At 38.8% G+C, this 15,135-nt stretch overlaps 1 protein-coding gene across 17 annotated transcripts in view; it reads right to left on the reverse strand.

Moving 5' to 3' along the window:
- The window catches only part of MCTP1 (multiple C2 and transmembrane domain containing 1), a 476,976-nt gene that overhangs the window by 15,227 nt on the left and 446,614 nt on the right, over window positions 1–15,135 (reverse strand). For 16 of the 17 annotated variants that reach the window (XR_012158969.1, XM_073344510.1, XM_073344509.1 and 13 more), the window contains one exon: window positions 1,869–1,978. The exons of the other annotated variant lie outside the window; for it this stretch is intronic. Coding sequence is in view for 15 of the 16 variants with exons in the window: in XM_073344510.1 (XP_073200611.1) it covers window positions 1,869–1,978 (110 nt within the window). In the remaining variant the exon portion in view is untranslated. The remainder of the gene's footprint in view (window positions 1–1,868; window positions 1,979–15,135) is intronic. 17 annotated transcript variants of the gene reach the window in all.

The following is a 15,135-nucleotide window of genomic DNA, read 5'->3' on the forward strand; positions in this document are numbered from 1 at the left end:
ATTTGGGGTGAACAGAAGGTTGAGGGTCTGCTCGCATTCTTGTGACTTGTGTTGGGTGCTACGGATCACAGACACCCCATGTGTGGGAACACTGGCTCCTCACTTAGCAAACCTCCTTATGTGCTGTGTTAGCACTGTATTCAGTACAATTTTCCTTTCCTTCCAATGTTCTTTACATTTTTAGGAACAAATTACAAAGATTTATAGGAAGTGTCATTAATCTCACTTATTTAGCAAGTTATGCTGCTTTCTTATACGATGGAGCAAAAAATATCTAATTCCAAAATGCACCATTTAACAAAATAATCAAGATGACTTCCCTGTGCAGCCTTTTAATGAAAAGTTTCTTTCAAAAGGGGGCTTCTTTTTAGAGCTTGCACAATATAAAGTGTCTGTGCCTACCTCTGTGGTGTGCATCTGGCCTGGTTTAAAGTTGCATAATGCACTATTTTACACACATACTCCCACTGGAAGAGCTCTCAGGTTTTCCTTTTAAAGCCTTTGTTCTGAAATTCATAGACTACAACTTTCTGTAACACCATTCTCAGAGTCACAGAATTTAAGGCCAGAAGGGACCATCAGATCACCTAGTATGACCTCCTGTTTATCACAGGTCACCAACACCACCCAAAACCCACACTGTAAACCCAGAACATCTTGATTCTAAAACACTTTCTACTAGCCTATTAAGAGATGACGGAAAGCAGCATTTGAGAGCATGAGAAGCCTCATATGTCCTGTGAACTGGCTACTTGCCAATATGGCATTTCTTCTGATTCACTTCCACTGGGAGTATTTATTTTGTGACTATATCACTGTGCACATATTGCAATCTCATCAACATGCATTATAAATGATCACCTAGGCCAGATTCACCAAATCTAGTACAGAGATGTGTGAAGCCTGGACCCTGGACAGTATTCAAAATGAGGCAGGAAAACAATGCTTTCACTGTCACTCTTCAATTTAGAGTCCATTGAGTGTATCGCAGGAGCCTCGCTGATCGAGACTGTTGAGGGGATGCTCGGAATCAGTGCAGCTCCCTATCTTTTTGGCTGTGCTGCCATAGCAGAAAGGAGGTTGTGAATGCTTTGCACCAAACATTCCATCTTAGGGGGACATGTACCTGACTTTATGTTGGCAGAAGTCCAGGATGAATTTAGTCCTGTCTTTTAGTTAAGAGAATCTTTATGGAATGTTTCTGGTCTCAAATAATAAACATTAAATTACTCATTCGTTTAACATTTCAAACACATACCAAATTTCCTGAAATGGGCCAGCATCAATCAAAGGCAAACACTGAATAATTTTGTTTTCAAAAACAATCTATACATATGCTGTATAGTTTTAAACACTGCTTATTTTTTAAGATTTAAGTATGTTAGTAAATCATATATTTTATGTACAAAGATTATAAATTACAAATAAAATAGGATGAGAAATTGGTAACCTGATCTAAATAAAACCTTCCTAGTAATAGAATACATGTGTATCTTCAAAATCTCTGAACTCCTTATTTAGGTCTGCTTATTTCTTTTATCATGACTTTGTATTGATTTTTTTAAAATGTCTGGGTTAAAAAGAATGTTATGTCTCTCATCTGAAAGACAGTCTTATTTCTTACTTCAAAGCCACAGTTCTGATTCTTTTCCAATTCATATATTTCTAAATTCCAGAATTAAAATGACAGGACTTTCATGCATCCAAGGGCCAGCATAAAGCAAAGTAAATAATGATGAGATTTAGCAATATATCATCCAAAACTGTCGGCCCCTGCCAAAAGAATATAACATTTTGCAGCTTGGTTGGAGGGAAAAAATGTGAGCACCATCAGAGAGCAATCCAAGCACCAATGTGTCAGCACTCACTTCTTTATCCTTTCTCCAAAGGAAGCCACTTCATCAAGGACATTCTGGACACTGACACACACCTCCTGGATGGCATAGAGTTTATTCATAAATCCCTTTTTTTCACTATCCTAAAAAAATAAAAAGGAAGTTGCAGCAATAATTGTGTGAAAACTTTTTTGACCATACTCATTGTCCTATATATTTCTGAAGTAAAATTCAAAATCATACATATTGCAGACATACACAACACTCATCAGTAAAAAGTCAGTATTTAGAAACTCTTACCACATGACAGTATCTTAGAGACCACAATTCTTCCCCTCTACTTTGAATAGAGTGTACAGACAGTGTATAAACTGGGTACATAATGGAGCGAAGTTTCATTTGTCACTAACAGTTTTCTAAATACATATTTCAAAAGTCCAGTTCTCTGGTCAGTGATAAGAGTCAGGCAGCTATATTACAGCTCAGATTTCTGAACTGAACTTTCTTCAGTTGATGCGGGTATCCACATTTCAAGATGATAAAAGCTCCTTTGACCGTACAGGGAGTAAGAAACCAGACACACTTCAGGTCCTAAAGACAGGCTGCTGACCTTAGAAAATGACTTGTCAAGTTTCTGTATATGATTTTTCTCCCCCTCCTCTCATTGTTGGGCAGTGATTACTTTGAATTGGACTGAGACCGTATTGGGAAATGCCAAATGAATTAAATTGAATGTGATAGTAAGGTTTGGAGCTCCTCCCTTCAGCTCTGAATATTACAGAAATACAAAAAGAAACCCTTGCATTGCTGGTCCTCTGCTGCATCCACTATGCTGCTATCATCTTTTAACATTCCAATTAAATGTATAGCCTGCTAGGACGTCCTGGTACATCCACAGCACAGCAGGTGCAGTCTCCCCAGACAAACCTGTATGCACTATTTAGCAGCAGACAGATGTGTGTTTAAATTGTCAGACATACCAGTGACCTCAACACTCATTCCACTGAATTTAGCCAATGAGCATACACCATCTTCCTGTTTCCCCTCTTAATATTCCAAGTGCCAGTGTCAATGCAGTGTATGTAAGTGTACAACTTCCTTACAAAATATTTTGCATAGTTAGCTGTTTTAGAGGCTTGTAATGCGTCAGCCCTAAAAGGAATGAACAATTCCAGGAGAGGTGGCATTCTGTATGATAGTTTGGTGACTTCCTTAGCCAGGTTTCCAAGCTGTATTGGATTTTGATTCATAGAGCCATTACTTTACTTTATCTACATAATAAGATTCCAAGATTGTCACTTTGTGTTGTTCCTCTTTGAAGCCTAGAACATCCGTGTTGTTGTAGCCACGTTGGTCCCGGGATATTAGAGAGACAAGGTGGGTGAGGTAATGTCTTTTATTGAACCAATTTCTGCTGGTGAGAGAAACAAACTTTCAAGATCACACAGAGCTCTTTCTTCAGGTCTCGGAGAAGAGCAGCTCCGTGTAAACTCGAAAGCTTCTCTCTGTCACCAACAGAAGTTGGTCCAATAAAAGGTATTACCTGACCCACCTTCTCTCTGTACAGTCAGTGTGAAGCAATGGAAACAGCTACACGCATGGTTGAGAGTTCTTGTTTTGTTCAGACTATCATCAGGTTCAATAATCACGGACTTGCAGTCTGTGGCCATCCAATTTTTAAGTTCTGAGCCATTTTTCGTCTTTTTTTACACTTTATGAATTATACCCATGTAACAGCATGCACCTAGTGTTAATGTAAAGGTCTAAGTAAGTATACATCCAATTTCATTATCTTTTTCAACTTTTAAGATTCTTTGATCAATTTTTTGTGTGTGTGTGAAATGACCAAAACAGGGTGATCATTTGCCTATGAAAACTAGGAATCATCCCTTACAAGTCCTTTTCATGCTAATGGTTTTACTAACAGCAACATTTTGCCGGTTTTTTTGCCTCCTGAAGGAACTGTCAGTTAGCGGAACAGATGAAACTGACAAGAAGTAGGCTAAGCAGATATGCACCTGAAGGACCACTCCTCACAAGGCATGCCCCATGTTGATACTCTGTTCTCTTCCCCTAGCAGACCTCGCCAAGAATCCTCACCCAGTAGCCACATAGCATCAGATCCATATGTAGTCAGCTTCTACCACTGAGAAATGCTGCATGTAACGACTCTACCACTGCAGCAGCTAAAAGTAATTTTCTCCTGGCCTTTCTCAGAACACACGTGATTCGGAGGTCTGACAAATAAGCCAAAAATTTACTAATGGATTGATTCATTGTCATCCTGCCTATAATGTATTTTCTTTAAAGTGTTTTATTTAAAAAGATGCTTTTCAAGGTTAGCAAAGTTTTGAAAAGCAAAATGTATGGATAGAAATTTTTTACTTTAAAATTTCTTCCATTACAAACTACGAACTAACGTGGTCCCCTATGAATGAAGTAATTACTCTTTATATATTGTATCTGACCCAAAACCGAAGTAGGTCATGGAATTGCTCTGTGTTGCATTCTAACATTTCTTACTTTTTCCACTAATGTTCAATAGTTTATGAGTAGAAAATACAATGGTATATTTCTTGAAGTGTCATTTTTGCTTTTTTCCTTATAAATCAGCTTGGATGAGGGAAATATCATCTAGCGTTTAAACATACAAAGGTTCTCTAGTGACATTGGTTCAAAAACTGCAGTGTCAAGATTTCTTCTGAAGATGTCAAAAGAACTGAAGCACAAAAGATGGGTTGGCTTTAATGCAGCAATCATAGGAGGAATATATATGGCAAAACTATTTCTAATGATTCAGTATACTTTAAAAGCTGTAAATACCAGGGAATGTAAAACATGCAAGTCTTTTTGAACTCACTTATAAGAGTCAGATTGTATCCTCAATTCATTTGTGAGGTTAATAACGAATTGCTGTTAGTTCAAATAATGCATTGATAAAGCAACAATGAAACAGTGGTACCCTTAACCCACCCAACAATACTGAAGTCTTTTTGAAGATTTTTTTGTTGAAGTATGGCTACTTTTAACTCTGTTATAGAATGTCCAGGGAGATTGAAGTGCTCTCCTACTGGCTTTTGTATGTTATCATTCCTGATGTCTGATTTGTGTCCATTTATTCTTTTACGTAGAGACTGTCCGGTTTGGCCAATGTACATGGCCAAACCCTGTTGCCTACTCTGTCCCAATATATACTCTAGCAACACCATCAGAGGACCCAAGCACATCAGCCACACCATCAGGGGCTCATTCACCTGCACATCTACTAATGTGATATGTGCCATCATGTGCCAGCAATGCCCCTCTGCCATGTACATTGGCCAAACTGGACAATCCCTACAGAAAAGAATAAATGGACACAAATCAGACATCAGGAATGGTAACATACAAAAGCCAGTAGGAGAACACTTCAGTCTCCCTGGACATTCTATAACAGATGCCATCCTTTAACAAAAAAATTTCAAAAACAGACTTCGAAGAGAAACTGCAGAACTAAAATTCATTTGCAAATTTAACCCCATTAATTTGGGCTTGAATAGGGACTGGGAGTGGCTGGTTCAATACAAAAACAGCTTTGCCTCTCTTGGTATTGATACCGCCTCATCAATTATTGGGAGTGGACCACATCCAACCTGATTGAATTGGCCCCGTCAACACTGGTTTCCACTTGTAAGGTAACTCCCGTCTCTTCATTTGTCAGTATAATAATGCCTGCATCTGTAATTTTCACTCCATGCATCTGAAGAAGTGGGTTTTTTACCCATGAGAGCTTATGCCCAAATAAATTTGTTAGTCTTTAAGGTGCCACCGGACTCCTCGTTGTTTTTGTGGATACAGACTAACATGGCTACCCCTCTGATACATGAAAAAAAAATCTATTTTTTAATATAATAGGAAACAAACAAACCACACTTCAGCCACAGCTGCTTTTTGCTCTTTATACTATATGTAGTTTTGCTTATTCAGTTTACATTCTGAGATGCTGCTTTCGTTATAAATGTATCTTGATTTATAATCAAATTGTGTGAGAAAAGAATTATAGCAATGTAATAAAAACAATGGCCTTTGTGACATCTCCAAAACTCAGCAGGGATTACTTTAGGAGATCCTGAGCCTATTTTTCTTTACAAATATTTTACAAGACAAACTTGTACCATTTTTGAAAGCACGTCTGTTCTAAATTATTCCCTTAAAAAAAGAGAGAGAGAGCGAGAATCACCATTCCTTCCCCCCACCTTCCGAGTTTAGAGGAAATTTGTTGACATATTCTGAGGCAGGCATAGACAAAACAGCACAGGAAAGACAAGGCGGTCAGAAGGATCAAGGTTCAGCTTTGCTTAAACTAATTCCACATGCCCCTGCTCCAAAGATTTGTAGGGAAAATAATCTGGGATAGGGAAAAGCTGCACTTTTTTTTTTTTTCCAGTAAGATGCTGTGTTAGCAAACAGAACATACGAGCCACCTTCAGAGAACCAAGGTCCTTAATAATCCATTTTTCACACACTACTGGCATTTCCTTTCCAGACAAAGATGGACTGTGACGGGAATCAATTTGATCGTTTGTGTGGCTACAATTGCCAAGTTTCTGGAAATAATTGCCATTTAAATACTGGATAAAATTTATTATATGAAGCCAACAACAGTTTTATCACTATTTAATTTCTATGATTAGTTTATTTGCAGTAGGCTTACGGTAACTCAAAAAGCAAGATGTTTGGCGAGGGACGGGTTTAAGAATAAACTACAAAAAATGTCAAATTAATGTTGGTCTGACTTGAATTCGCAAAAGGAAGGGAATTCAGAGTAAGGATCGAGACCGTCTTCTCATAAATTGTGGTTTACAGTGGATATACTGCCTGACAAATAACACCACTTAGCACTGATACAGTGATTTTCAACCATCTCTCTATTTTAGATATAGTGAGTCTGAGGAAGAAAGTTTAATGATTTCTCCCAGATCACATTGCTGATCCATATGAGAGACAGACAGACTATAACCCAGCTCACCTGTGTCCCATGCCCTACCACTGGACCATACTTCCAATGGCATGCCGCAATGCGGTGAATTAAGAAAAGAATAACAGCTCCAGCACCAATTTTTTTTTTAAGTTAAAGGGCAACCCTGAAGCATGTATTTTAAAAAAGGTAAAGGGGCAAAAATCAAAAGGACAGATTCTTCACTCAGGTTGCTGTAAATCAGGGGTAACTCTACTGAAGTTAATTGACTCAAATATGTGAAGAACTGGTTTTAAGTGAGAGAACATTTTAAAGGTAGAAATCAAAGCTCTAAATAGGTTACAGTGGATAAATGCCCCAGGCACAGACATAACTTGACTAACTGGAAGGAGTGGGGCAGTTTTGGAAACAAGACAGAGATAGGTGAAGTCAGGGTTAGGGGGGAAGAATCACAAGTGGAAGTAGGTAGTTTCTAAGTTTTTAGGCGGTGCCATGGCGAGCAGCAGGAAGACAGAGCATCCCTCATTTCCTGAGCCTTTCTTCCCACCTGCTCCCTCAGGATAAGGAGCAGCAAGGCATGTGTTGGGTGGTTATTTGTACAAAGGCTGAAGCTGACTGGCCTGTAATAAATAAAGCAGGAGAAGAGGAAACTAAGCTATCAATGGTAGAAGACCAGATAGGAATCTCCTCATTGTGCCATAGGGAGTTTTTTTCTGAACCTATCCCAGGGTTGTGGTAAAGACAAACATTTAATTCTTTACCTCTGTCCCAGTGAATTCCCAGTTACTGCACAAACACTGCAGCCATCAGTAGGGACTCAACTTGTGACCTTCAGCACTAAAACCAAAGTTCTCAATAACTTGAGATGAGGAAGAACTACTTTAGCAGTAGGAATACCATCTGTAAACTCCTATCCAGCAGCCCCATTCCAAGTCATGGGTCTCCCCATTCATATACGCTGCCTTTACAAGGTTTCAGAGTTGACTGTTTCTCATCTTTTCTGCAGATAAGATGGTTAGATTTGGGTCAGTCTCAGTAGCAGAGTAGCTGCAACATCAAACCAGAAGGAATCACATGCACTGCCTCCCCTGACTGAGATTCTACCAGTCTCACAGTTGAAATGTGCTGGGAAATGTCCATTCACCCACCTGAAAATTAGACCCATGTCGGTTGAGAATGCCTTAGACCTTTATTGGCAGGAATTGTTAATGCCTCCCTTAGGGAAGTCAAACTGGCAGCTATTGTTAAACACTATGCTATGGCCTGGCTCTGGCTCATAAAAATTGTCACTAGGGATTAACAACCTCACCAATTACCTGTAACCCCTGATTTCTGGGGAAGATCACTGAGAAGGGGATAGTAGGCCAACCCCAATAGTATTTGATTTTCTCCAGTTTTTCTAAACCAGTATCAGTTTGGCTTCAGACCTGGGCATGGCACACAGATGATTCATTTGTGTATCATTTCCTCGGGGAAATGAGAAGAAGTCAGACATCCACAATGATACTACTAGATCTAAGCAGGCTTTGATGCTGTGGGTGCTGCTGATTTGTCCCTGGGACCCGAGGGGGCTCATAAATGATCTGGAACTGGTTTCATTCATTATTTTTGTAGTGATCTCAGAAGCTTAGGATGTTTTAATTACTCTTCTTCCTTACACTTGTCACCTGTGGAGTACCATAATGATTCAATTTTGTCATCCCTTTTATTTAACAAGTATGTGAAGAGATTGTGAGATTCTTTTAATGGCAGTTGAGGGTGTTTAACAATTTGCAGAATCCAGTCCTTAATCTCCTAGCTAGTGATATCCCAGGTCCTTTTTCACAGCAGCTGGTTGGATTCTGAAGAGAGATGGGGTACCAGTATGTGCTCTCCATTTTGAGCAAATCTTGCCTTTTCCTAATCATGTAAAAGGAATGCAGATATTATGGGGTTGGGGGAGACTTACTATACTGTAATTTATTTTACGTACTACATAATACATTACAGTCATTCTGAGAGAGACTTATATCCTGAAGCAACATTCTGGACTTCCCAAGCCAGCCCTTTGGAGTCTACTGTTATGTGAAAGGCCAAGGTCTACTGATGTTATGGAATAGGAAGGTCCTGAATCATAGGTTGTCTAACTCAGCCAAGAAATATGAAACAGCAGAACCTTACAATAGTCATACCTATCATGAAAATGAACAATTGAGGCAAACTTTACATTAGACAATCAGAGCTTGATTTTCAGATTCTGGCCTCCACTTTAGCATTACAACTTTTCACAATCACATCAATGACTGCACTTTTGGTGTACTGACACCTGTATGCAAAAATGCCAAATGTTTCACCTGCAAATTCCATTTCCTAACATCATTCTGTATATGCCAATTCAACCACCTGCATCTACAGATATTAGTGCACAGATAGTATGTGCATGCATAGTTGCATGTGCACAGATTGTGGCCTTACTGAAAGTCAAAACCGGGGGTCAAAAGGCCAAATGACTATTAACACTTTATGGAGAAAAGGATATTTGTGGTTATCAGTTATTAAAGTAAAACAAGGTTACTAACTAATAACTGTTCAATATTTAAAACTGCAGAAACTAGGCAAGAAACAATGTAAACATACAGATAAAACACTGTAGAGTCTCTATTTATGAAGACACCATGACTGTGAGCATGGACATTATCACAATCATGCAGAGCTGATAATCATTTTGAATCTTTTGTTGTGTGAGACTTTTTGGCATTTCTATCCATGTTACATATTTGACTTTTTATGTGTGAACTGCTGCTATGATAAAATATAAATATAAATTTAACCAAATTAAGTCAAGAACTACACTGATAATTTAAGAAAACACAGGCAACATTAAAATCTATATGTTTTTTAAAAAAAGGAACATTGTAAAGACAATTTTCACTTATCTTAAATATAAAGATTTTCTTTTCAATTTCTTTATTTTCTCTCTGCCCCTTCCCCCCCCCCCCCCGTAACCAAATACAATTTAAATATTTTTCTTCGTGATCTTACTTTCATTGTATGCTTTAATTCAAAAGAGATACCACTCCAGGTACAATACAAAAGCTTTAAAGCAGTAGTGGCAATTAATAGTCTGACATGCCATTTTACTGAAAAGCCATCTAGTGGGGAAAAAATAATGCACTTAAATTTTGACCAAATAATGGAAACATTGGCTGATTTTGGCGAACATGACATATTTACGAACTACTGTTTTCAAAAATATTCTAAAACAAAATGAAGCTTCAAGAGGACAGCAGGTTTATCTGATGCTTGCATAAATATCTAGTTCCTTATGTTTCTAGCAGTTTATTGTGGGGTAGATCATTGGGAGAAAGGGAATCTATTAGGCATGCCTGCTAAAAGTGCAAGATTGAAAATCCTGAGCTCTTCCTTTTGGCTGACCTTTTCCTTTTTAAATGGGAAAAATAAAATCCTTTATTTTAAGTGAAACTGAATGATGCTGGAATTCAAAAACTATTTGCTTTGTGGCCTGCCTGTATAGTATTCTTTTCTTTTTAGTCTAGTCAACATCACTTTCACAAAGGAGAAAGTCCCACATAGACTAAGACTCAGGTCAAAGGCCTAAGGTTAGGCAGGTATGCTGTCAGGTCAGTTATTGGCCTTTTAAAATTTTAAAATTAAATTAAATTTAAAATTAACATTTTAAAAGTTTCAAAAACAGATTTGTTGTCCATGGGAATATGGGGTATATGTAGATCTCACTATATTCGAGAATATTATTGTCACCAAGTTGGAGGACAATCTTTTTTGTATCTTAAATGCTTGTCAGGCAGTAAAATTATTGGGATTAAATAACAAAGATATATAATCATTTGATTCTGGTTATTGTTTGGACTGTGTGTTTTTGTGACCATAGAACAACAATTAGCCACAAATGGGAAAATCTAAAGCACGAGCAGGATATTCCATCAGCCCTGCAAAGAGGTGCACCCAGTCATCTACCGTAAGACAATTTAAACTTGTACCCATCCTATCTAGGTATTTGCCCCAGGACTGTAGTATCTGAGTGTCTCAACTCCCCTGTGAGGCAGTGAAGTATAATCCCCATGTAACTGATGGGAAACTGTGGCAAAGAGACAAAGTAAATTTCTCAAGGTCACCTAGAGAGTCTAGAAATTGAACCCAGATCTCTTGAATCCCAGGTTTAGTCTTTAATCAGAAGCCTATCCTTCCATCCCAGGTTCAAATAGTTCCGCCTTTCCTTTACTACCTTTGGTAGTGGATCCTCTCTATGCTGGTGTCAGCTCTGGGCATTCTTCCATAGCACCTGAAGAAGCCTCAAACCCTGGCATTCTGGGGTATCACTAATGGGTTGTCTTCAGTACTTATTTACATTGAGTTAGAACCCAGCAGTGAGGAGCTGTATTACTGAATGTGATTTGTCCCTATCTACACTGATGGCTAAGTTTCAGTTAACATTGTGTCAGTTAACATAACTCCTCAAGGTTTTGTTCTAGTGTGCTGAAAATTTTTAACAAAGACAAACTGTAAAAGTAAAACCACAAAGGAGTCACAATTTAAAACAGGCAACAGATCTTGCCAATGTTATTGGAAAGACATCTACTTCCTCTGGGAAGGGCCCTTGATGTTGGACAGGCTGGAAGGAATGTAGGGAGAAGAAAAGGCACAGAAAGTCCCCCTGAAAATTTCTTATGAAGATAAGAGGATTGGAAGAGCATTGAGGAGCCAGAAAGGGAAACTCAAAAAGGATCGGGGGTTAGATAAGCATATGAACTTTTCGATGCTTATCCAAACCAGACCTCCAAGACTTCTGAGATTCAACCTTCATTAACAAGAATATTCAATAATGAACTGTTTTGACATTGAACGTTTAAAATAATGTTCAATAACTTGTTTATTCATAAGAGTCATCTTTCAATGTACATCTCTACAGCTCTCCACTCTATGAAGAGGGCTGATTATGTAGTTCTGCTGGAATTATGTTAATTTATGTTAATCATAATTATGAAGTACATTGGCCCAAATATAGCAGATATACAAGTTAGACCGATGTTTCAGTTTAGACCATGGAACATAATTTTCATTTTCTCTTTGAAAACTTTAGGATAAACAAGTTCACAGACTATAGAACCTAAATAGTCAAGATTATCATCATACAGATTTATGACATTTTAACTCAGTGTCAGCCTACGCTTTGAAGATTTACTTTGTTTTTAAAGTCCTTGTTAATAAGATATTATGATTTCATAACTCTCTCTTGAGTCATTCAACTAAACAACAGAGATGAAGATTTTAGGCTAAATTATGGCTGGACCTGCACACCCAAGAGAGGGGCGTCTAACAGAGAGCTGCTGTAAAAGTTGCTGCTGTCTCAGAGACCTGCAGCTCCAGGAAGGGTGCACCAGAGAGAGGATCGCTTAAAAGATACTACCACTGCTGTAACAGCTGTCACCCAGATAGAGACTCACTTACTTAGATAGAGACTTACTTGCTCAACAACTGATACCAGACAGAGGAGCCTACAAATCCTGGCTCCTTTCTAATAAGTATCTAGACCCTATTGCTCCAAGTGCCTCACTGCTATGGTTGTTTACCAGCTGTTATTTCCACCCACCCACGCTGCCTTTTTTATTGGATCAGGGGTTTCCAAGTCAATGATGTTTTGATCCTTAGCTGCTGAAATTTTTAGCTTGGACCTTTTGGTTTCTAAAAATACTAAGTGACAGGGAATTTCTCCCCCTAGATTTTAATTTTAAGTTACCTGGACGTGGTCACAGAGAGCACACTGTAGTCGAGGGCTCTAAACACATCTCCCCTGCAGAGACCAGGTTATCTATTGTATATATCTGGGGGAGAAGAACATAGGCTGTACAGAAGACAGGGGATTCTATCGTGGGAAGCAGTGATTCTGAAAAAGATTTGGGATCATGGTGGATATCAGCCGAACATAAGCTTCCAGTGTGACACTGTGGCCAAAAGAGCCAGTGTGATCCTGGGATGCATAAACAGGGGAATCTTGGCTAGGAGTACTTGGGCACTGATGCAACCATAGCTGGAATACTGATGCAAGTTCTCGTGCCCACAATTTAAGAAGGCTGTTGATAAATTAGAGAGGGCTCAAAGAAGAGCCACGAGAATTATTAAAAGATTAGAAAACCTGTTTTACAATGGTAGACTCAAACAGTTCAATATGTTTAGCTTAAAGAGAAGGTTAAGGGTGTAAGTATCTAAATGGGGAACAAACGTTTAATAATGGGCTTTTTAGTCTAGCAGACAAAGGTATAACATGATCCAATGGCTGGAAGTTGAAGTTAGACAAATTCAGACAGGAAATAAGGTGTAAATTTGTAACTGTGAGAGTAATTAACCACTGGAACATTTTACCAAGGGTAGTGGTAGATTCTCCTTCAATGACCATTTTAAATCTAGATCGGCTGTTTTTCTAAAAGATCTGCTCTAGGAATTATTTTGGGGACATTCTGTAGTCTGTGTTATACAGGAGGTCAGACTAGATTATTACAATGGTCCCTTCTGGCCCTGAAAGATATGAATCTATTCCTCCCAAACAAGAATCTTTTGTGGCTGACCAACCAAAACATTTTGACCACCTTTTCAGTTTATTGATTTAATTTAATGGTGACTTATCGTGAAAAACTGGAGGGGGAAAAAAAAAAAAGACTACATTCCTGGGAGAATTCTTTCTATTGATCAACAGTTCAGGGACCTTTAACACTATAGACCAGACCCCCCCCCAGCTGATACGTATCAGTGTAGCTGCACTGAAGCCAAGACTGCTAAGCAGATTTACTATGATGAAGATCGAGCCCTAAAATTTTAAACTGAAAAGATCAGTCTCAAGTACTCGCTGCTAAAGCAGATTCTTTGCATATAGTATTAAATACAGGGATTAAAGATATTGGCTTGATTCTTAGCTGGGTGCTAATCGGCATAGATTCATTGAAACTATTCATTCTAAATAGGATTTCATAAAAACAGTATTAAAAGTAGTAACTTGGGAGTTCTGGGCTTCCTGGCTCATAATGAAAGTTCTAATGTTGGCAAAAACATCTTGGGAGAAGTTTTGAGACTGAATTTCAAAGCAGCAAATTGATCTTTACAGAGCCTACAACATTTTTACTAGAAGTTCAAGAGATTATGGTAAATAAAGAGGAGAGCTCAGACCCCGAAGTGCAAGATGTACTACTATGATCATCTCTTCAGTTACCACCTCACAGAGATCTTATTTCTAGAGCAAAGAAGATTAAGAAGCGACCTTTGAGTGTACTGAATATATTTATTTCAAGGGATAGTTAAATTATTCAAGCACACTGCTGAAGATTAATGTAATTGAAGAAGGAATTTCAGAAAAAGCACTACTGCTTCTATGAGTTCTTCAGAGAAGGTTTAAGTTTGGCTAAAATACATTTTTATCCCCAGTTACAACAAGGGGAAGGGAGAATGAGTTCTGAGACATTGGAGGGTGGAGTAAAGAAATCCACCTGTCTGTCCAGTGTTAGCAGCATCTATCTCAGTGATACTCAGACTGAGGCTTTCAAGCCATAGAGACTCTTTAATGGGTCTCCTACAGCTCTTTGCAGCACATGTCAAAACACTGTGTGACTGAATATATAATACTACAATAAATGAAACCACAGAATCACACTATTACTGTGGCTCTTTTGGGTAAAGTTGATCTCTAATCTGGCTCCTGAACCACTGAGGTCTGAGTATCACTGATCTATCAACACCCTTGGGGCACTTTCAGCAAGGAGCTGGATGCCTGGACCAGAGATCCCAGGTAAAATTCCATGATGTTCTGGGAGGAAGTGTCCCAGAGAGGAGCCTTAAGGGGCACACTGCCTGCTTATTATCCACTATACCAGCTGACTGAGGGGCCAGTTAAGAAGCGGGTTGAAGCTACTTGAGTGAAAGGATGCTGTAAGGGTTATCTTCTTGAGGCATTTCCTCTTCTGCTTACTGGCCTGTTTGTGCTAGCCTAGGGGCATTGAAGAGTTACTGCCTGATCCCACTGAAGGCTGCAGGACTTCAAAGGTTTGACAGGCTAGAGCTTCTACAGTGTTGAGACTCCATCCTAGAGCTGCCTGCCTATCCACAAGGGAGTCAGAAAGGCTACTTGCTTTCTCAATGTGACCCACTGATGCTCCATACTGGTCTGCCTGGTTATTCTATAGGAAACTCCTCCAGGTCAGAGAGGCCCCTTGGGATAATCTTTCTTGGGAACAAAGCAAGCAGTCCTCTTCTACAAAGGAGGTCCTGCACTTGCAACAGGATACATACTCCTTTTGTTCCTTCTGCTTCATGCTGCTGAGTTTGTCTACTTTAAGGTCC

Source organism: Lepidochelys kempii, chromosome 5, assembly GCF_965140265.1.
Source record: "Lepidochelys kempii isolate rLepKem1 chromosome 5, rLepKem1.hap2, whole genome shotgun sequence".
Lineage (NCBI taxonomy): Eukaryota > Metazoa > Chordata > Testudines > Cheloniidae > Lepidochelys > Lepidochelys kempii.